The sequence below is a fragment of the Leuresthes tenuis genome, unplaced genomic scaffold (assembly GCF_036924035.1).
Source record: "Leuresthes tenuis unplaced genomic scaffold, fLeuTen1.0.hap1 SCAF_5, whole genome shotgun sequence".
NCBI classification, from domain to species: domain Eukaryota; kingdom Metazoa; phylum Chordata; class Actinopteri; order Atheriniformes; family Atherinopsidae; genus Leuresthes; species Leuresthes tenuis.
The window spans coordinates 28,502,575-28,524,326 of NW_027325359.1; the positions used below are offsets into that span (position 1 = coordinate 28,502,575).

Here is a 21,752-nt window from a genome sequence, read left to right on the forward strand (position 1 = left end):
ATATCACCTGCACTTTTATTGCTTGCAGTATATCACCTGCACTTTTATCACCTGCACTTTGTCATCAACAGTTTATCACCTGCACTTTGTCGCTTGCAGTATATCACCTGCACTTTGTCATCAACAGTATGTCACCTGCAGTATATCACCTGCAGTTTTATCGCTTGCAGTATATCACCTGCACTTTGTCATCAACAGTTTATCACCTGCACTTTGTCATCAACAGTTTATCACCTGCACTTTGTCATCAGTAGTATGTCACCTGCAGTTTATCACCTGCGGTACATCACTTGCAGTTTATCACCTGCGGTACATCACCAGCAGTATATCACCTGCACTTTGTCACATGCAGTACATCACCTGTAGTACATCGCCTGCAGTTACAGCCCACATTATTCATGTCAACTTTCATTTTCAATTAATGTATGTAATCAATACATTTCCTCTGACTTAACTAAACACGTTTCAAGCTTTTCCATGTTTAACATTCTGACTGATGCAGAGGCTGTTATAGCTGTTTATCTCTGCTCAGGCAAGTAAAAGAAGCAGCTTTTTACTGCCGTTAGTTACTTTCACTCAGGAAAGAAAAGAATTCAGCACAAACTCAATATATTCAAGCTGTATTAAGGGTGTAATTTGTTTAATTAACTGTTGCAGCTGATGAAACAACAGAAGCATGCACATTAAGATGATTTATTTTTATTTTATGGGCTGTACAGAGTGTTCTATTGAAAAATAACAAGGCAAGATTCCTCTTCATTTGCTTTGAAAACAGGGACGTGCTTAAAACTAGCTTCAACAGTTCCAACATGATAAGATAAAACAATGCTGCACAACATGACAGATATGTTTTACAGTCCGACCACAGCAGAAGAGATCTGAGTGGGAACGGGTCGGGCGAGGGAACAAACAGCCATCACAACCTGCAGCTGAACTGCTGCTGGAGGATCAGTCTGAGAAAGAACGTCTTCACAAGATGGAAATGGGATCATTTGTTTGTTACAGTGTTGACATGTCCTGCAGAGACTTCCTCACAGTGGTGACCCCGAGCAGCAAACGCAGCTCTGATTCAAGTAACATCAAACAGCTTGCAGCACAGCTGACTGATGCTAAATAAGGCTGGGATGTGAGTAGAAAACTAAAATCCAAATCCAAATAACACATATACAGGTAGGAGGATCTAATGGTCTTTGAGACGGGAACGGGGGGGGGGGGGGGGGGGGGGTTGGCCATGGTCAGAGCTGCTGTGAAGCAGGTCAATGTGTATCATGTTAACACTCACCAACACCAACTTGCAGAAAAAAACGGAAAGTTTCTTCATGTTTTAGGCAGCTGCACATGAGCAGGAATTGAAAAACCTGCTGGCGGTCATCTCACACCCGTTTAAAGGGAGGAGACAGAGAGACGCAGAGGCAAGTGGAACATGAGCAGAAATCAGAAGAACAGACACAGGCAGGGAGGGAGGCTGCAAACACATGATCATTATGACACACTCAGGATGTTCAATTCCTAAATGATTTTCCAAAAGAATGAAATTTATTTTAACAAATCAGTTATTACAAAACATCAAAAAGGTTTGCAGATGGGCTTTATAATGCATGTTTACACCTAAGTCCAGTCTTACACAGCGGTTCTGACAACAGCAGGAACTGAGATGCAAGTAGGCCTACAGTTAAAAGAGAATACAGAGCAGAACTCTAGTGAGATGATTCAAATGCAGAGTCATGATTTCATTTCATGTGAAACTCCTGGAATGTTCACCGATCAGGCTTATCTGCACCTCCTTCAACCAGCAGCCTGTCAACTTCTCCTTCAGAATGTGGAGCAGGATGAGAGGGAACATTCACTATGAATGACAAATATCTTCCATCAGTGTCAAAAAAGTGGAGCTTAAGCCAGAAACGATCACAACTTCAGTGATTTTATCATATCTGTCCATCTCTTTAAAGAAGAATTGTTCTAAACAAGCGGAGAAGAGAACCGTCTGTCCAAACCAACATTATATCTCACCACGGACGTGTCACATCTGGGCCACTTCAAACCGCATGTACACAATAAACTCATGCTTACAGATGATGACAGAACAAGTGGTAGATCTGAAGAGTAAAGTGAAGTATATGAAGCAAGTCCTTTTGATCGGCGAATCTGAATAATTGTACGGGAAGAAGTCTTGTCCGTGTGTCTTTGGAGCATCAGAGACAGTTGAAAATAATGTCCATCATCAGACACAAACTGGCTACATTGCTGTAAGAGTGCTGATCTTTCAAAAACCAAAGATCGACTGTCACTGAGCCCAAACACAGCCAGCACGATTCAGCAGACAGCTGACCATCAACGGGCTGTCCACTGGCCATGTGGACACACCAAAAGAGACCACAGAAGGACGATAGGGGGGGGTCTCACACTCGTTCCCGGGCCATCCCATCTGCCCCCACACAGCAACATCACAGCTGGAACTCATATTAGCTAATGGCCACCAGTTACACTGCAGGACCTTTGACAGAGGAGATTCATATATATTTGTGTAAAAAGAGAAAAAAAAGGGGGGAAACATTTGGTTTTAAATCAAAGGGCAATCTGACATAGCATCTAATAAAATGTCTGTATGGTGCAGGCGTCTGCAGGCGAGGGTGTGGGCCAGATTCTTTAAGAAAAGCTTCAAACAGAAGGAGCAGAGTCTGAGCTCAGCTGATGCAGGTGTGTGCTGGACGTTCTGTTACTGCGTGTGTGTGTGTGTGTGTGTGTGTGGCCTTGAATCAGCAGTGTAAGAATTTCTGTATATAGGTGTGAAGGTCATGTATTTACATGCAGCTTTCATTCTTTGTACATGGTTGTTTTCCTGTCGCCACTCTTAAGGCTGCTCTGAGAAGCAGATGTGTGTGGAGTGTTCATCGGTCCATCATGCTAAGGATCATCTCTGGTGTCAGATCCCCGTTGGCAGCGGCTGCTGTTGTCGTTTCCTCATTCACAGCCAGCTCCACGGTCTCCACCCCTTCCTCTCCCAGCCCCACCCCCTCCACAGTCAGGGCCACTCCTGGTTCCAGAGGAGTCACTGCAGAGGTGTCGCCATCCTCCTTCTTCACTATGATGTTCTCCACTGCTCCAGTGCTCTCATCCTCCACCTGAATGATGGCAGCAGCTACAAAACAACAGACACACTTTAACACACACTGAGGGATTTATTTAAAAGTACTCAACATTCATTTTATTAAATTAAAAGCAAGAGTGTCGTTAGGAGTTTTATGAAAATGTGACCAGCTTTGGATATGAAACTAATACATTAATTTGCTCTCAGATGAATGGAAGAGCGTAGATTCTACACAGCAATAAGAGGTGCTCAGTCGGTCCGTATAGACATAAGGTGTCTTTCCAGATGTGCAGGTTGCCAGTTCTATAGGTGCTAATGCATCTGTGGCTGTTACAGTGAGCTGTGTTCACAGACAGTGGGTCTACATGATGAGATTAACTCGATTATGGCTATAGTTTGGTTATGCTCCTTATCTGAGAGTAATGATCCTTGGATATGACGGTAATTTAATCGAATCACTGGCACAAATCATGTCATACCCCGGTACGATAGGTGGCGCTGTCCCCATTTCAACTATCGCTAATAGAGCCACTTCCTGTTGACGTCGTCACCACCAACAACAACAAACTCAGGCATTAGAAAGATGGCGAACGAAGAGCAAGATGAAGCTACGTCCCTCTACATTTGTGATGAGCTGGTTATGGCACAAACACGATGCACAACGGCACATTCTCCATCACGTTGTTTGTTTCTTTTTGACGGCGGCAACAACAACAGTAATATCGTCTCCTTCAACTTCCGGATGACGATCGCAGGAAACAATCTCGAGCATGCGCAGAACGCTCGATCCGATCCGCTGTCGTCTACATGCATGTTCAGGGGGCATTTGGATCGAGTTATCTCGGGGTCGTAATTCGATCGCAAGTAATACGATCAGATTCTATTTCTTGTCAGATTAATGTGTCTACATGAACTGAATAACTCAGTCTTATTGTAATTTAGCCATTAATCCGATCTGATGGCACTCATGTAACCACACTGACTGATTCCTGGAAGTGTTCCTGAGCCCAGGCAGTGATTTCCAGGAAAGAATCAGATCTGTTTTTAATGCAGAGCTGCCAGAGGACCTGAAGGTCACAGACAACCAGTATTATTTCATCACCTGTGTCCCTTTTTCACAGAGAAGTTTCCAGATTCTCTGAAACGTTTGATGATACTATGTACTGTAGATTAGGGCTGCACAATTAATCGTATTTTGATTATGATCATGATTTTGGTGGCCACAATTAAATGAACCTGATCGTCAACGATATTTACATTCAAAATGCGAGCTCTGCTGCCTGCATATCTAACCACACGTTCTCAACCAGTAGTCTACCAACCACCAGTGGGTGAAAGCATGGTTAAGGCTTCATTAAGCTGCCTAAATAACATGCGCACAGTGTAAGACAGCCTGCAGCGGCAGCTAGTTAGACAGTCTATGAGTAAGACCGATGAGAACAAGTCATGTCGAAAGCTGAGAAGAATACAGCAGCATCTGAGGATGGCGAGGAGCTTGTGCCTCGAAACGGGGCGACATCCATTGTCTGGACTTGTTTCGGATTCAGGGCAAGTGATGTTAAACAAGAGCAAGTTATTAGCAAAGAGTGTAACAAAGAAGTGTCTGCCCCGCAGAGTAACACCACTAAGATGTTCAATCATCTGAAAAAACATCACAAACCTAAATATGAGGAATGCATGAAGGCCAAAGCTAATGTTAATTCCCAAAATCCCTGTTCGTGTCCAGCACCAACCCAGACAACCATTACAGCAACCTGCACCGGGCAGAACCCTATCCATGTACCTCCCAAAGACACGCAGAAATAACAGGCGCGAAATCTACTTATTTGGCCAAAGACATGTGTCCGATCAATACAGCTACTACTTAATTATTGGGTTTTTGTTTTTATTTTGCATTATTTATCCATCCATCCATCTTCTATACCGTCAATCCGTTAATCGGGTAGCGGGTGGGCTGGAGCCTATCCCAGCAGTCATCGGGCGAAAGGCGGGGTGCATTATTTATCATTTATTCTAATTTAAAGTTTTATTTTTCACAAAAAATTGTTGGCACATTGTTTGTTTATAAATGGTGCAATAAAAATACATGTTTTTCCAGACAAGATGAATGATCGTGATAACAATATTGATCAGAATAATCGTGATTATGATTTTATATGTTTATATGTGTTTATGCATTTAGCAGACGCTTTTATCCAAAGCGACTTACAGATAGGGTAAGGGGGTCTTGCCTAAGGACCCCTACTGGAGACAGTACCTTTTATGGAGGGGATTTGAACCCAGATCTCCCACATGAAAGGTGGCAATCATACCACTACACTATCCAGTCACTATCCAGATTTTGGTCATAATCGTGCAGCCGTACTGTAGATGATGGAATAATCAAAGTCTTCAGAATTTCTATGTTGAAGAACATTTTTCTGAATCTGCTCCACAGTGTGTAGAACCCAGTGTTTTTGCAGAGTGCTGAATCTCTGTCCATCTTTACTTCTGAGAGACTCAGCCTCTCTAAGGTGCTCTTTTTAAATATATACCGACTTATGCTACTGACCTGTTGCTGATTAGTGTGAAAACTTGCAACATGTTTCTCTTTAGTTCCACTTAGTTTTTCAGCCTCGTGCTGCCCTGTCCCAACGTTATTTTTTGGATTTGTTACTGCCATCAGATTCAAAATGAGCTCCTGAAATAGTGAAACGTTGAAGTTGAAGTTTAAACTACTGTCTCAATGTGCCTGAAAACTGCTTTATGGTAAACAGCGAATGATAAAAACATTTTCATAAGATACTAAAAGTACCACAGAAGTTAATGTGGGTCATTTGATTAATCTGCAGAGGTGTGATGTCGGCGTCCAGAAGCTGCAGACCCCAACACAAACTGGTGCGCCACCATCTGTGTCAGTCCATGATTTCACAGGCAGGTGAAGTATGCAGCACGATGACGGTATATAGAGAAATATATGATGTATAATTTGTCCATTTGTCTGAGTGTTTTCTGATTCATCTGGAGCCTGTGAAATATGAGTGGGTGACAGCATCGCAGTAGTAAGAGGAGTTAAACTGCCCCCGAGTAAAGGCTGTCAAAAAAACCCTTGATCAAGTAAACGTTTCATCTTTCCTGACCCGTTCAAACGTTGAATGGTGTCACTATGATGAAGTATGGCTGAGTTATAGTGTTTAGTTTTTCAGCAGCATTCCTGTGGGACAATCATTTCCAGAAATCCTGAAAAACAGCAGCACACTTCTCCTGATCGAGACGCACAGTCTGATGTATTTTTGCCTAGGTCGGCGCAACTGACAGTTAGGTGCCGAGAATCATGACGGAAACGGAAGCTATAGGACGGAACGGAGCAACGCTGCACGCCAGTAACGTGTGTCTTAATGATTTGGGCACTGACACCTATACATTACCAAGCAACATTCGGACATGACTATCAGTCTCTGTTTTTCTTTTCAGATGTTCGTCAGTGAAATTTTTACCCTGGATGACATCCCCCAAAAACTTCTGTTTCAGTGCAAAAACTAGGTTTGCATAAGAACAACAGCAGCAAACCCAGAATAATGTGTGGTTATCAAACGCCTGAGCATGTTGAAGTTTCAAAGCCCTCCACAGTCCTCTCTACTGAAGGTAGAGTCGACTCTAATGACATTCTACAGTCAACTCCTGCTCACATGCTGTCTTAGTTCACAGTGCTGCATATTAAAATGTTCACTTCCTATTGAAGCATCTCCTTTTTCCCTTAAATAAGGAATCTCTCAGGACTTCATTTTAGGTCCTGGATTTCAGACTGGTTTCAGCAGTAATAAATCTAAAAAGCCATCCGTGTACCTCCAAAATTAACATTTCAAAGTTTCTGTGAAGAAAAAAAAACTAGAGAGTGATACTTAAGATAACATACAAAGATGTTTGCAGCAGTCTTAGCTTGCCAGCTTTTCATCTGTTCCCAACCCCAGTAGTCAGGGTTGGTTGGTTACCATTTCCTTCATGTAGATAGCACATACAGGCAGTTTAACTTCATCTGTCTGAGACTTTCAGTAGTGCTCTGGAGATTCTCAGCCACTTCTGATGGCTGACTTTGCTCATGAGATGTCTTGTGACACAAAATCATCTTATGGACATGTTAACAAAGTTAAAAATTTGACTTTATAGTTTTCTTTTCATTCTGTGTGCTTCTGCCCTTTGGTCAAGTCTCATGCTTTAGCAAACTTTGATTTGAATCCAGTAAATCAGTGTTTTTACCTGAAGCAGTCACTTTGCCAGCCACTCTCACGGCCTGGCTGGGAGTTGAAGGTTTGGGGGCGTTCTTTGGGGGGCGACCTCGTTTCCTCTTGACTGGTGGCTCATCAGGGGCTGGTACTGGGATGGCAGCAGGGGCTTGGTCCAGTTCCATACTTTCTGGTTCCTCCTCTTCCTGTAGTAGGGACCCTTCTTCCTCACCCTCACCTTCATCCTCCTCATCCTGTTCAGGCTGATCCTCTTCTGAAGAACAGCAATAAAAGATAGACTTGAGACAATAGGAACAGGGCAAACCACATCAAGCCACAAACTGCATAAAATGTCAAATCCTCACCACTGTCATCCTCATCTCTCCGGCTCCTCATCCTTCTCTTTCTTCCTCTCCTCCCTTTCTTGGGGGTTGAAGCTCCATTCTCACCCTCCTCCACCTCACCACTACAATTCTCAGCATGGCGAGCCATGGTGTTCTAAAAAGCACACAGTTAGATAGTCTATTGGCTTTTTGTAATCAGCTTGCTTAGGCTGCTAGCCGCTCAGAACTACAGCTCAGGTGTGTTACAGCAGAAAGAGTTTCCTTACCCTGCGAGTGAAGGTCTTGCTGCACTTGGGGCAAACAAAAGCGGTGGGGACAAAGTTTGGGTCATGGTAGCGTTTGAAGTGCATGTCTAGAAGTTGTTTCTGCCTGAAGGTCTTTTCACACTGGCTGCATGCATACGGTTTCTCTCCAGTGTGGGTCCGACGATGCATTACCATGTGGCGCTCCTAGACGCAACAGCATTAGGACAGTTAGGACAATGCTAGCAAGTGACTCATCTCAGCTGGTAAATGGACGAGCATGAAGTTCATCATCTGCAGAGAATGAATCCATGGACACAAAAACAGGCTCATAGATAGTTTAAAGGCATAGATTCTCAATTTCATTAATCTACTCTGTTTTAATGTTTTAATTATCGCTTTAAAAAGGTTCCATATTTATGGGTCATGCATCCATCTAATAACAATGGTTACTGACAGACATTTGGCTTTGAAATAACTGACTGGTGGTCTCATAAGCAGATCAAAAGAGCTGCTCCCTGTCTCAGAACGTGACACAAAACTCACTAGACAAGTTCTCACAACTTGCAGTGTTTTAAAGGTCTGTTCTGAGGAGTGACAAAAACATACAGATGGAAATACAAAACAGAGGTCAACATTTTTGTTTCTTGCTCTGCGTTATTGCTTGTTGTCTACATTTAACCTGGAGCCTTTATTGTTGGACTTTTTGTAGCCTAAAGATTGAGTCATTTGACTTCAGCTGTGAGCAGCCCGGTTGTGTCCACCTGAATGTCCCCATCAGCAACCAGCTGGAGCGGACCAACATGTGAAAACAAACTGCCTTTGCATTCTCACATAGGGGGAAAAGTTCTGCTTTGTATGTAATATGTTTCCATCAGTAGCAATCATTTTGGGCAGTGCACATGTAGGTCTGCCTTTATGCATGACTCAAATCTTTGGCAAAACGTGCATGTCGGCTACTTCTTTTGCTATTTTCTGTAGCAAAGAAGCGGAGCAAAGGGAGAGGAGAACGTCACACAAAATGACTGTCCTGGGCAGGTTTATAACAGCATCAATGACTCATTCATTTCTCTGGATTGAGTAGTTTGAGAATTCTATGGCATTTATAAAGGATCTAGATCTGCTTTAGAAAAAAAGGTCTCATGTTAACAGTTAAGTTATGTGTTAAATGTCAATTTTAACAATATGAAACCTTTAAAATAGACTGGCACCATCTTTAGGTAAGATAAGCAGACAAACCTGGCGGCAACAGTAGTCACACATGTCGCATTTGAACCTCTTCTCATTCTTATGAGACTTCTGATGTTGAATCAGTGCGTAGCGCTCATGAAAAACTGCATCACAGTAACGACACTTCTTTCCAGTCTCAATAAAAGAGTGCTGTTTACGAAGATGGACACCTTTACATGAACACAAATGACAAAAAACACACACAGTAGGGAGGTGAAACAACATGGCTGAGAAACTCGATTGTTGGTCTGGTAAGTGGACTCTGCCTGTGTCTTACCTAAGTCACTCTTGCGTGCAATGACGGTGTCACAGTGTGGACAGTGGAACTTAGCCACATTCTCTGTGTGTTTCTGCAGAATGTGCATCTTCATGGTTCCACTCTGGGTGAATCGAGCATGGCAGATGTAGCACTCATACGGTTTCTCACCTAAGAAAAATCATCAAGCATGTAAACAAACGTACTGTTTTGTACCATTAATGTTCTCCATCTAACATAACTGTGACATAATAAAACGGGGCCTCAGGATGAATCAAACTGTACTGAATTGCCAAAAGTAGAGATTTGAACAATATTGCTTAACTCAAAGTAAAAGTGATAACTGCGTTTTACAAGTATGTTGCTGGGCAGGGTTCAGTTCGTAACATTAGATTGAATATCTCATTTCCCTGAATAAAAACTTCCTCTGATAATAACTGGGGCTGGGGACTCTGGATCAGTCGAGTATGTATCCCCATGTCTCACAATAAAAGCGCTTCTCAAAACAATATGCTTTCTGTCCAATTAAAATTCAGAAGGGAGAACATTTGGAGTCTCTGGGTGATTTCTTTGAGGGGGTGTCATCAGGGGATTCCATTGATCTTCCCATGTCAACAATGATGGAGTGACCTGAAAAGATGCGATTAGGAGGAACGACCTGCCTGATCTTAACCTGAGCTGGGTTTTGTTTTTGGCTTCTGTGCAAATCATGGATTATCCATCACCAACACCATGTTTGAGCATAAGGTGGTTTATAAGTGTACCTGGTACCAGGCCACCTTAGACCAAGGGTCGATGATAGACTTTGTATTCGTATCGGACCTGCAGCCGTACATCTTGGACAATTGAGTGAAGAGAGGGGCAGAGCTGTGAACCAATCGTCGCCTGGTGGCGAGTATCCGTCTGAGGGGAAGCCTGCGGGACAGACCTGGTAAGCCCAAACGGGTAGTCCAGGTGACCCGGGAAGGTCTGACGGAGGCCTCGGTGAGCTCTTCTGCTCACACCTCCAGTAGGATTTTCTCACATACTGGGGGAGGTTGGGGACATGAAATCTGATGGACACTGGTGGACACCTGCGGTGAGAGAAGCTCACCGTCAATTGAACCCTTTCGGGTTTGGCTGTCCCATGTCACCTGAAACACCTGACAGGTACCGAGTGGCTAGAAGGGCTGAAGTGTCGGTGGTTGTTGAAGATGACACTCAGGTGTAGGGGAATTTGGCGAGTCATGGAGAAGGACTTTCAGTTGGCGTCAAGGCAGAAATACAAGGTTGTGCTTAGCCTGCGTTGAGAACTGCAGTCCTGACCCGAGAGTATCGTCAAGCGATGGAGAGAACTTTACGGATCTCATTCATGTAGCCAGCATGTCTTGGTAGAAGTTCCTCAGGTAACTAAAAAGCTTCCATGTGGTAAAGCCTCCTCAGGAAAGTTTACTCTAGGGTGTAGGAAGAGGATGCTCCAATACATTGTCAAACCTCATATTCAGGAGAAGCAGAGTGATTTTCGCCCAGGTCGTGGAACAGCGGATTAGATCTTTACCCTCACAGAGTTACTGAGGGGAGGGGGTTGTGGGAGTTTGACCAGCCGACATGCGTTTTGTGGATTTGGGGAAGGCTTATGATCGTGTCCCCTAGGGTTTCTTGTGGGGGGTGCTGTGGGAGTACGGGGTACTGGAGTTGCTTTAGCAAATTATTTGGTTCCCATATAACCAAAGTAGGAGCTGTGCCCACGTTCTTGGCACAAGGTCAAACTTGTTTACAGAGAGTGTTGGACTCCACCCTTGTCAGCGACGCCATTTGTGGCTTTCATGGATGGATCTTGAGGTGGGAAAGGAGGGCATCTAGTTTGGGAACCTCAGGGTCACATCTCTGCTCTTTGTGGATGATGTGGTTCTGTTGACTTCTTCAAACCATGACCTTCAGCTGCACTGGAGCGGTTCATAGCTGAGTGTGAAGCAGCCAGGATGAAAGTCAGCTCATTCAAATCTGAGACCTTGATTCTCAACAGCAAAAAGGTGGACTACTTGCTCTAGGTGAGTCCCTGTCGCAGGCGGAGAAGTTTAACCCTTCTACAATCATCCTGTTGGATGCATACTTCTCATCACCATTACCATTTACAATGTCTAAAATATTGAAAGAATACAGGGAAACAGAGAAATGGAGCTCTGCAACCATATACTCGTCTTTATGATGCCCCCTAGGACTTTTGCAGTACGCCCGTCCAATCAGACACGTGATATGTACTCACTGTACACAGGGAAGTCGACAACAGCATCAGGGAAGGGGCTCTCTTAAGACATGGTGGTGTCACTGGTAAATAAAGACTTGCTGGGATTTGGATACATAATTTAGTGTGACAACTTTAACACAAGGCAGCTTCTCTTCCGTCACCTGGGACAGGAATTTGGGGCCTGTGGGACTTACCGGCAAGGGAGAGTTGGTGTTTCAATCACCACAGTAAATGCACTGAATAAGAGGTCACCAAGAGGCTCCATTTGCTGGATCATGGGTGGTGACCTTTTATTTGTGAAGTGGATGGACTCTATGAAGCTGGGGAAAGTATAACAAATACATGGTAGGGGTGGACATAACAGACCAGATGCTCTGATCCCCAGGGGGACCAATAGGTGGCACGTCACAGTTTACCAGCATTTTCTGGACATTGCTGTCACTAATAGCTACATCTTTTACAAGGAGTTATGTGCCAGTCAGCAGCAAAGGCCCAAAACACAGCAGCAAGTCCATTTCTCTTTTGAGTCTCACTGAAAGGCAGGCAACAGAGGACCCCTCTGAAAATCCCTTCCCTGTTCCAACAAGTCAAGGACAGGGGAACACAGAGAGCCAGCATGGGGTGATGGCAGTGTGAGCGGTGCATTGTGGGGCTCTGTCTGCAGCTGGAGAACAACTTCTTCAGAGACTACCACACCAGTTAAAAAAAACAAACAAACAAAAAAACGCCGGGACATTTATCTTAAAAAGGCTAGAACTTACATTTTCTGTATATATGTGAGACAATTCAAAGTGGAAGCTGTTCATGTAAAAATTTTTTGTTCAAGTCATTTCAGAGTTGTTATATTAATATAAACTTGAAATGTGTTTTGTGCTTTTTCTCCTTTAAACTGTTATTGCACAGTCAAAACCACACAGTAACACTGAAAGTTGTTCTCTTGGAAAAAGGGGCAGAAGCAAACACTTGCACACATTCTAACAATTCTACAGCCATAAAATCTAAATAAATCCAGGCGACCTGAAAATAATCATGGCCATAAGAGGCTAAGTATCTCTGGATCTTGTTCTCAGTGATGGTGAGTTGGAGTTAGAGATGGACAGACGGATCGGGGCTTCGTCAGCAGTAATAGGAGCACTGCTCCGGTCCGTTGTGGTGAAGAGGGAGCTGAGCTGGAAGGAGAAGCTTTCAGCTTACTGCTCCATCTTTGTTCCAATCCTCACCTGTGGTCACAGATCTGGGTTCTGACCCAAAGAATGAGGTCGTGGATACAAGCGGCTGAAATGAGTTTCCTTCAGAGGGGGGCGGGGCTCAGCCTTAGAGATAGGGGGAGGAGGGAGGCAGCTCGGAGTAGAGCCGCTGCTCCTCCACATAGAAAGGAGGCAGCTGAGGTGGATCAGGCACCTGGTTGTTTCTTACACGTCCAACTGGGAGCAGAGTATCCTAGAGTGTCGCTGGGGAGAGGAATGTCTGGGTTTCCCTCCTGGACCTGTTGCCTCCGCAACCCGACCTCAGATAAGTGGAATATAATAGATGGATGGATGGGAATGCATTTGAAATGACACATGAAGTGTTAAGTTTGTAAGTCACAGCTTCTCAAGCTAACAGTTTGTTAGCCCGTTTGGTACTTCATTTATGCAAATTACTGTCCCAAAATGTGGTCTCTCTCTACAATTTTCTACAAATTTGAAAAAAAAAAAAGCCTGCTTCTAATAGGTACCTAAGGTACTCTTGGTACTTTAAATTATTGAGGCAAATTAAAGGTGGGGTTTACTATATGAACACAAGAGGTTTCTCCTAAATAACTCAACAACTTTCTTCTGTTAAGAGTAGTGTATGCAGCAGTTATACCTGAGTGCGTCCTCATGTGTCTCTTCAGCTTGTATGTGTCCCTGCTGGCGTAGCTGCAAAGACTGCATTGGAATGGACGCTCACCGGTGTGGGAACGAATGTGGCGCTTTAGTTTGCTCACCTACGTAACAGGCACAGACAGGTTCACATTCCCTTTCTCTTCTGAAAATATTAAACATATGAAGCCGACAGGAATTCCTCCTACCTCCACACTGGCATAGTCACACATGGAGCATTTGAAGGGTTTCTCATGTGTGTGTTTGTAGCGACGATGACGAACAAGCTCTCCACTGGTTACAAAAGCCATATCACAGTCTGTGCACTTGTGTGGCCGAGTTCCTGTGTAAACAAAAATATAAGGCTTTAAGTTGTCCCTGCATGCATGACCTGAAAAACAACCAGTCTTCTGGCTCTGCTTAAGAGTCACAGCTTTATTTTCATATACACAGCAAAACGGTGTCCATACTGGGCAGAAAAACAACTCGACTAAAATAAAGGAATGTACTCAACTCTAAGCATAGACAGGAAATAAAATATGGCAAGTACAATGAATAGAAGTGTCGAGTGTAGAGAGATGGGCAGTCGTGGCTCAGTAGTGAGAGTGGTCGTCCAATAACCACAAAGTGGTTTGGTTCTGACTCTCGCCACTCAAAGACTGGTGAACTGACAGCTAGAGGGGTGCTACAGTGTATGGCACCTGTCTCCGTGAGTGTGTGACCCTGTGCATGTGTGTGTTCAACAGGTGCCAACCTGGATGGGTTAAATGCAGAGGAGAAATGTCATGTTTTTCCCTGTACATGACAATAAATCTGATCTTAATGTAAGGTGCAATTAGTTGTACAATTCTGTCAGTCTGTGCAAATATTGTTTTTATTGTGTAACCGTGCAAAAGTCACAGATATGTATAGATCCAATGTTAAGATTGTATGTTTAAATTTAGATTTGCAAATGTGTAATGACAGACAATCACAGTTCAACAGCTGAAGGCCAGCAGATGCGGAGCATGAACAGTGTGTGCTGTGGGTGGGTGCAGTCCTCGATGATGTTGTGTGCCCTCTTTATGACCTGGGTGCTGTTAATCTCCTGTTTTATAACCATTTTAAAATGAGTCCTCTTTTAAGTTTCACTGCAGTCAAACATTCTTTTCCTGAAGATGTGTGTACCTGTGTGTGTGTTCAGATGGTTTCTTAGCAGGGTGACCGTCCTAAAGGCTCTTCCACACAGATGACATTTGTGAGGCCTCTCATCGGTGTGGCTCTTCATGTGTCTGTCCAGGTTGGAGCGCCGAGGGCACGTGTAGCTACACAGCTCACACTGAAATGTCTTCTTTACTCCTAAAACGCACACAAGATGTCAATGGTAAGACAATTATAGCAGTGACTGGATTTGAATTAATTTGACTGGATTACAATGGATTATATTTGGCTTGAATGTGACTATATAAACAAAATCAATTAAATTAACAAAATTCCCCATCATTTTGAATTCTTGCATCTGTTTCTGGAGATGTAAGACCGCCTACAACCAATATTCTGGATGGTAAAACGTAATTCTGGCTGTATTCAAAAGCCTTTCAAGCAAAAAATTAATTTCCATCAAACTTATCATCATTGATCAGAAAAATCTGAATAACAAACATATTTCTGTAAATAACACAGCAACTTTCTTTTAAAAGCTGAAAGGTGCGTGTAAAAACGACCTTTATTCTTTGAATCGGACATATTCGTGGATCCGATTCTCTGCACAATGGGTAGGTGAAGCACCTGCTCACCATTATTCCAAGCCAAGCCAACTTTAAAAATCCAAATCAAACTTAAACTGTAACTGACAGTGACGTTCAAAATGAACGACTCACCTTTTTTCTTGATTTTGGTCGGTTTGGGTGGTTTCATGTTGCCAACTACTTTCTCAGCATTGACTTCTGACAGAAGGCCCTCCTGTTGTTCCTCCTCAAAGTCATACACACTAACATCCATATCTTTATCTCCTTCAGCATAACGCAGGCGACTCTTTTTACCCTGGACACAGTGCAAGTTTAGTTTGAATCATTTAGAGGAATTTCCCATCCCCTTAGAACGAATAACCTTGTCAGTTTACCTTTTTAGCCTTCTTGACCACTCCAGATGGAGGCTGATAGTCGGGGTCTTTTGCCCAGTTTGGGTCATCATTTGGTGTTTGAACAGGCTCATCCTCTCCTTCCACGAGCAGCTGGTTCCCCACCTCTTCGTCCTCCTCCTCTTCAGGGTGGGCTTCAGCTCCGTCCTCCTGCTCCACTGTCTCTACTTCCCCATTGGCACCAACCTTCACAACCTAAGAAAGAAAAATTCATTAAAAAAAAACAAACAAACAAACAAAAAAAAAAAACAGAATATAATACACACACAACACATCACCTGTATTAAATTCATCAGTCTAATGATAAAGACAGTATTACACTTGGATTTCTGGGTAAGTCTATCTTTCTACCTGAAAGCCCTCAGGCAGAGGTAAAGTGTGACAGATGACTGGGTCGCCATCCTTTGGCATTGCAGTGGTGTCTACAAAGGTGCCCTGCTGCAGTGCCTCCACTGTGGTGGCAGAAACGGGCACCTGGACCAGCTGGAGCTCCCCCAAGCCCAAGGCCGCCTGTTCCTCCATGTTTACCACCTGTGGACAGAGAATATTAATGATATCCATCTACTAAAGAATCATGTTTTTTTCTTATATTGCATACTGCAAATTGCCCTGTTCTGTCGTAATTGAAATGAATAAAAAAAAAAAATAAAAACATCCGTTCTTCATCTATTTTGCATATCAACTTAATCCCATTTGGGTCTGCAGGGCGGTGGTGTGGGGGGTGTATTCCAGCTGCCACAAGGCAAGAATCAGGGTGAACTCTGAGAGAACCACATGAAAATGAAACAGCACGTACCTGTAGGGTGATGATTTGAGTCTGGTCCACTGTTGTCACGGTAGCTTGGTGAGAAGCACCTGCAACCCCTCCAACCACACCTGTTGTAGCTGATGACCCCCCAACAGCAGCATCTATCACCTGCCAAATACAGTTAATTTTACTGTACGCATTTAATTAAAAGTTTAAAAATCCTCCCGTGTAACATCTTTCTGTGCAAATATCTCAGATTACAATGCGGACACCCTGTTTATAATCCGGTGCTGCCTGTACAAGAACAAAATGGATTTTCTTTTTAAAATTAGAGGGTGCGGCTTATATTCAGGTGTGCTCTATAGTCCGGAATTTACGGTATTATTATTAAGATGGAGCTTACCTCAGTCTTCATCTGCAACAGGGTGGGATCCAGTGAGTCCATAACCATCATTTCAACTCCTGCACCACCTTCCATTAGCTGCTGCTGGGACTGGGCAGCTGCTACCATTCCTTCCCCATGACCTGAGGAATAGAGCATTTGACCATATTTCCACAAAAACGATCTTAAAGGTGATAAAAATCAACACAATTCTTCTGTATTGGAGCAACCTTATATACAATTAGTCAGAACCTTGATCCAGTATGACTCCAGTTTGTCCCTGTACCACACCCCCGGCCTCTGCAGCTTGCTGAAGGAGATCAGCCACCATGGCATCCTGGCTGTGAACAGCCTGAATGGATGGGAAGTCTTTAGTGGGGACATCCACCATCCCTACACCTTCTGATGACCCACCGTCCATGCTGGGTAAGAACTAAAATATGGTGTGAACACAAACATCATCTAGCTCAATGTTATATAATCCTCAGACAGATCAAATCCTCTTCCATAAGCATTTAAAACTACACATCAGTCATTGAGACCTGAGGCACATGGAGGTATGAAGTGATTTTCCTTTTCATTGTTTTCTTTACTTTTACAAGAAGAACATGAAAGTAACACCAGTGAATTTGTCAAATATTTTGCTCTTTTACTCCTACAGTTGTGGGATGTAACACTACTGTCATAAAAATAAAGCTGTTTGAGTTCTGCAACCATACACCAAAAAGAATAAAGCCGAACGGTGCAGGGCTGGAAGCCCAAGTCAGCCCACTGGTGCGCCAGGACAGTTTTGGAATGTGCAAAACAAAAGTCAAAGGACTTCAAAATGCAGTTGTAGGGTTCACAAACTTTTTAAGTGTTCCTTTAAAGCCAGTCCACGCAAGAGTTAAAGATTGATTTTCACATTGAACGCAAATTACCCAGATCTGAGGAAAACCCATGTTCAGCCAGCGATAATCAACCAAGGGAGAAGTCCTGTCCTCTTCAACAACCAGGTGGGGAAAGACTGAACACCCGACTGAATCTGATACTTGTTAACAATAGGTGCGTTTCAGCCTGTTTAGATGCGCATCGAGAAGTATCGCATCGTAAAATTATGACGGAATGCCATAATTCGAATTAAAATCCCCTGATTCGTACAAATGAAAATACGCTCACTAGTGGCAGGTTTTGGTTGATTCGAATGGGATGGAAACAGCTGTGGTCGCAGGTTAAATAACTCCTCTTGTCGCCTTCTCCTCATGACAGCCCCTCTAATCCCCAGGACTAACTGGGCTGACAGCTCCAATACCACTTGCCCGATTTATAACAAAGGTTCAAGTCCTCTCTCCATGGTGATACACTCCTAGTCGGGAGACAAGTAAAACGTTTACAGGCTGGTTGTCATGCCAACCTGCAGAAAACTCCTGTGAGTTAGTAGTTTTCACCAAAGTCCGTACTTTTGATGGAAACACACATGATTAGAATTTTCCAATGATTCCAATTATTCGATTTTCCAATGATTCAAATCACTTTTGGATGGAAACATGACTAATGAAAGACATCTGTCTCCACAACAGCTAGAACTGCTTCATTAGAGTTCTTGCAGGTTTAACTAAGTTAAATTTAAGACCTTTTAAGACCATTAGGAATTAGGAATGTTTGTGTGCATGTTACTGAGATGCTGCAACAGCAACAAGAGTGCATAGCTTGTACAGAGATGTCAATTTGCCCTGATACAGGTTTACAGGATTCAGTAAAAGTTTGTGCAATGCTCACAAACCCACGCTGAAACTCAAGCCTGTTAAATCAATCCAAGCATCTTTGTCTAATGCTTAGAAAAATAAATATAGCAATATTTTAGCTGAGGACACATCAGTAGGAATCTTACGCTTCAACCTTAATACCAATGCTTACAATAATATCTGCATTTCCACATAACTAATCTATTACTTTCATAGATTTATGCAACAACTCGGACTTAATAAAAGGAGTTAGATAAAAAGGAAAACAAATAACTCATTTCAACTCATCATCTGTTGCTCTGGCTCTGAGGATGTTCTGGGAACAGAGCGATAAACTTGCTGGCACTAAACAGTACAGCTGTTACCTGGAATACTGAGGAGACATTCACTGTTAACATGATCTTAGCAGTCTGCAGGGTTGTAGTGTTGGTGATCTCTTTTGCTTTGCTGCTGAAGTCCCTGAACTTGGCTCAATCAAATCTTTGCTACCTGACTCTCCCTGCCAACCTGAGGGGGGAGAAACATGATGTTGTACTTATGCAATGACAAAATTCTCCCGCCGAGATATAGAAACAGTCTAACAATGTGTCAGTGTTACTTGTCCTGTTCCACACCCTCACTACTCACCTGAAACTGCAAGTTGCTAATTTACTGTAAACCTGCAAGAAGGGAGAGGGAAACGTGGCCTCATGAGGGACAGCCACAATCACTGCACAAAAAGATCTAGGACAGCTTGAATTCTGTTCGATTCTCCTAGCTCAGAAAGCTTAATTTCTTTATTATGAGAAAATGAGCCACTTTAATGACATTTTTTCCACTTAGTGAGTCATCATTGGTGTCATCTGCTATTTATCAGGGCAGACAAAAAGCCCAAGCTGCAGTGTGCATACATCTACACCTAAATATTGTGCTCCGTTACACCACCTGTACAAAGTCCCAATAAGAAAATCAAATAAATCAATGTCTGTAACATGACTGATAATGTTAAGCCTCGCGGTTCCTTTCTGACAACTCTCAAAAAACAAATAAACCAAACACTTACTTTAATACATATATATTATATCTGTATATATCCACTACAACAAGACTCATGTTTGGATATCAAATGACTGTAACTAATAAAATGCTCCAGTGTGTTGTGCACTTAACATTCTCTCTAATCATTTACAATCATCATGGCTGCCCTCTGAATTTAATTAAATCAACTTGGTAGATGTCTTTGATGGCAAAACGTATTACAGCTGGTGTTCTGCTAAAATCTATAAGTGAGCTTCCATGTCCACCTGCCCTAGCAGGAGAGGCTCTGGTAAAGGCCTTCAGAGTCGCTTTGACTCCAGGTACAAAAGTACAGCAACATGGGAAAGATATGGCGTTGGGCAGCTGTTGCCTCCTTGTACTGCATTTATAAAGCAGTATTTTTGTAGCTCTCCAAGCCGAGTCGTAGAGGGAGCTCTCTGCTGTAACATATATCAGCGGCTATGTGGCTCTAGGTGGGCTTATAGGAGACAAGCGGGCGACGGGTGCAACAACAGCTGCCAATTCCGACTTCGGTGCGTTGGGCACAGAACAAAGACTGGTGCAATTCTCCGTATTGGAAGAAGATTAATTTCAGGACAACAAGAGTAGTGCGTTTGGTCTCCGAGTATCTATGGCAGGATCATTTAACTGAGACTGCCTCGTAGTTCTTTTTCACGCTGGCCTTGAGGGCTTACCGTTTCCGCGCGTGAACGTCGCCACCGGGGAATGTTAGTTAAACTAGGTTTAATTTGAGTATAGTAAGGTATTAAAATGGGCAATTTGATTAAATGAAACACTAAATTAAATGCTTGCACGGTCATTTAGGTGTATTTAGAGGATTTCCACTCTTAGTCGTAACAGAGCGAAGGGCGGGGAGGCCCCTAAACCAAAGCTAGGTCAACCACGCCAAGGCTTCATTAGCTAGCGTCATTAGCTACATTGCTGTGTTCAAGCTATAGTCTGGTTGACCGCAATGAAATCTGCGGAAACTTGCCAACAACTGAACCAAGCGTGTCCGTTTTGTCCTCACAACCACATAGTTATAATTATGCAAGAACATATTTTATCACGCTTTGGATAAAGTTAATGCAACCGAGTTGTGGGCTACAACTTAAACTCGCCAGCTCCATGTCGTCAAGGCAGTAAAGACGGGAAACAAAGAAGTCAGAAAATGGACGCCTTGGCCTAAACTCTCCAACGAAGTCGACAGTATTCCTGTATTCTTATCGACGATATTTTCACAGATATAAATGAAATACAACTGATTGTGTGTATATTTATTTGATCTACGGATATTTAAACATATTTCCACAGTTTTTTCTAAAACGATAGAGGGAGACAAACACTCTTCGACGCGCCGCCAGGACCCAGAGCCCCATCGTGACACCTAGAGGCCGGTTAAAGATCCTGCAAACTCCCCTCTTGTCAGAAAAGTAGTGATACTTCACCTCTTTTAGTGTGTTTCTCCTCCTGGTAATCTCGGGTGAAAGCACAGAGTCTGAGTTTCAAAGTTTAAGCAGCTAGTAAAAAAAAAATATGCAGGCTTCTCAGTTTGTTTTAATCCCTCTGCCGCTTTAGTAGAGTAGCTTCTGCCACAAAATGGCAGTTAAGCGCTCAGTGCGCCTGTGCGGCCGCTGGGGGGTGGTGTCGAAGCTTCTGTAGACACCCTGATTGGCCAGGAGGGGCGCCCCTTTAGAATACATTGAAGCTAATTTATAACATTGTTGGGAATATGGATGCTTTCAGTGACCTCGGATATATGAGCTTTTCTGCCAGAAAATGACCTCGACTCCTCTAAATCTATATTTAAGTAGAGCTTGAAGGAAAAAAAACGGAATATTTTAAGACTTTGGATCTGAAAATAAGGAGAAACAAAATTCCACAGAGAACAGTTTATTCAAAGCCTGAAATTGATTTTAATATATAGCAACGTTTTAATCCCATATGATCCAGTATATCACATTTTACTGCCCTCCTGGTGTACACTGCCAGGTAATTTTTGACACCTTCTCATGAGAACCAGCATATTCCAGCGGCATATTTGGGCTATAAAACGTCCATACATGCCATGAATGCAGCATGATTTATGGACATGAAGTCTAACTCTAGAAGATTGCATAACATTTCTCTGTATTATTTACCTATTAGTCTGTAGTTCATGACGTAATTAACAAAATCAATTGCACAAACAATCTTTGAACAAATATTTAATATTCTTTATACATTTGACACCAGAATACCAGAAAAAAGTCAAATGGAAAAAAAAAAGTTTCCTATGCTGCGCAATTTACACACACATATATAGTATACTATATACATACATGCATGT

At 43.0% G+C, this 21,752-nt stretch overlaps 1 protein-coding gene across 4 annotated transcripts; it reads right to left on the bottom strand.

Annotated features, from left to right (window-relative positions):
• Positions 1-612: 612 nt before the first annotated feature.
• ctcf (CCCTC-binding factor (zinc finger protein)) lies at positions 613-21,050 on the bottom strand. 4 transcript variants are annotated; one of them, XM_072386544.1, is made up of 18 exons: positions 20,872-21,050; positions 19,034-19,065; positions 18,772-18,913; positions 16,935-17,115; positions 16,704-16,825; positions 16,349-16,468; positions 15,904-16,083; positions 15,535-15,747; positions 15,293-15,455; positions 14,601-14,771; positions 13,643-13,776; positions 13,438-13,558; positions 9,384-9,533; positions 9,116-9,276; positions 7,901-8,083; positions 7,656-7,788; positions 7,325-7,564; positions 613-3,139 (listed from the first exon to the last, which is right to left on the bottom strand). In XM_072386544.1, exons 3-18 carry the CDS (start codon positions 18,802-18,804, stop codon positions 2,889-2,891), a joined length of 2,556 nt encoding a protein of 851 aa, XP_072242645.1. In that variant the 5' UTR covers positions 18,805-18,913; positions 19,034-19,065; positions 20,872-21,050; the 3' UTR covers positions 613-2,888. The 4 variants fall into 4 exon arrangements, with proteins under 4 accessions (XP_072242645.1, XP_072242647.1, XP_072242646.1 ...); XM_072386546.1 differs by lacking the exon at positions 18,772-18,913 and having other exon boundaries at positions 20,872-21,049; XM_072386545.1 differs by lacking the exons at positions 18,772-18,913; positions 19,034-19,065 and having other exon boundaries at positions 20,872-21,049.
• Positions 21,051-21,752: the final 702 nt, after the last annotated feature.

Bases quoted from the DNA above. Each gene is read 5' to 3' on its own strand.
- ctcf (XM_072386544.1), bottom strand. From the start codon at position 18,804: ATGTTAACAGTGAATGTCTCCTCAGTATTCCAG. The intron at 16,469-16,703 runs GTAAGCTCCATC...TGTATTTGGCAG, and splicing joins TGTTGCAGATGAAGACTGAG to GTGATAGATGCTGCTGTTGG. The intron at 16,084-16,348 runs GTACGTGCTGTT...CTCTGTCCACAG, and splicing joins CTCAAATCATCACCCTACAG to GTGGTAAACATGGAGGAACA.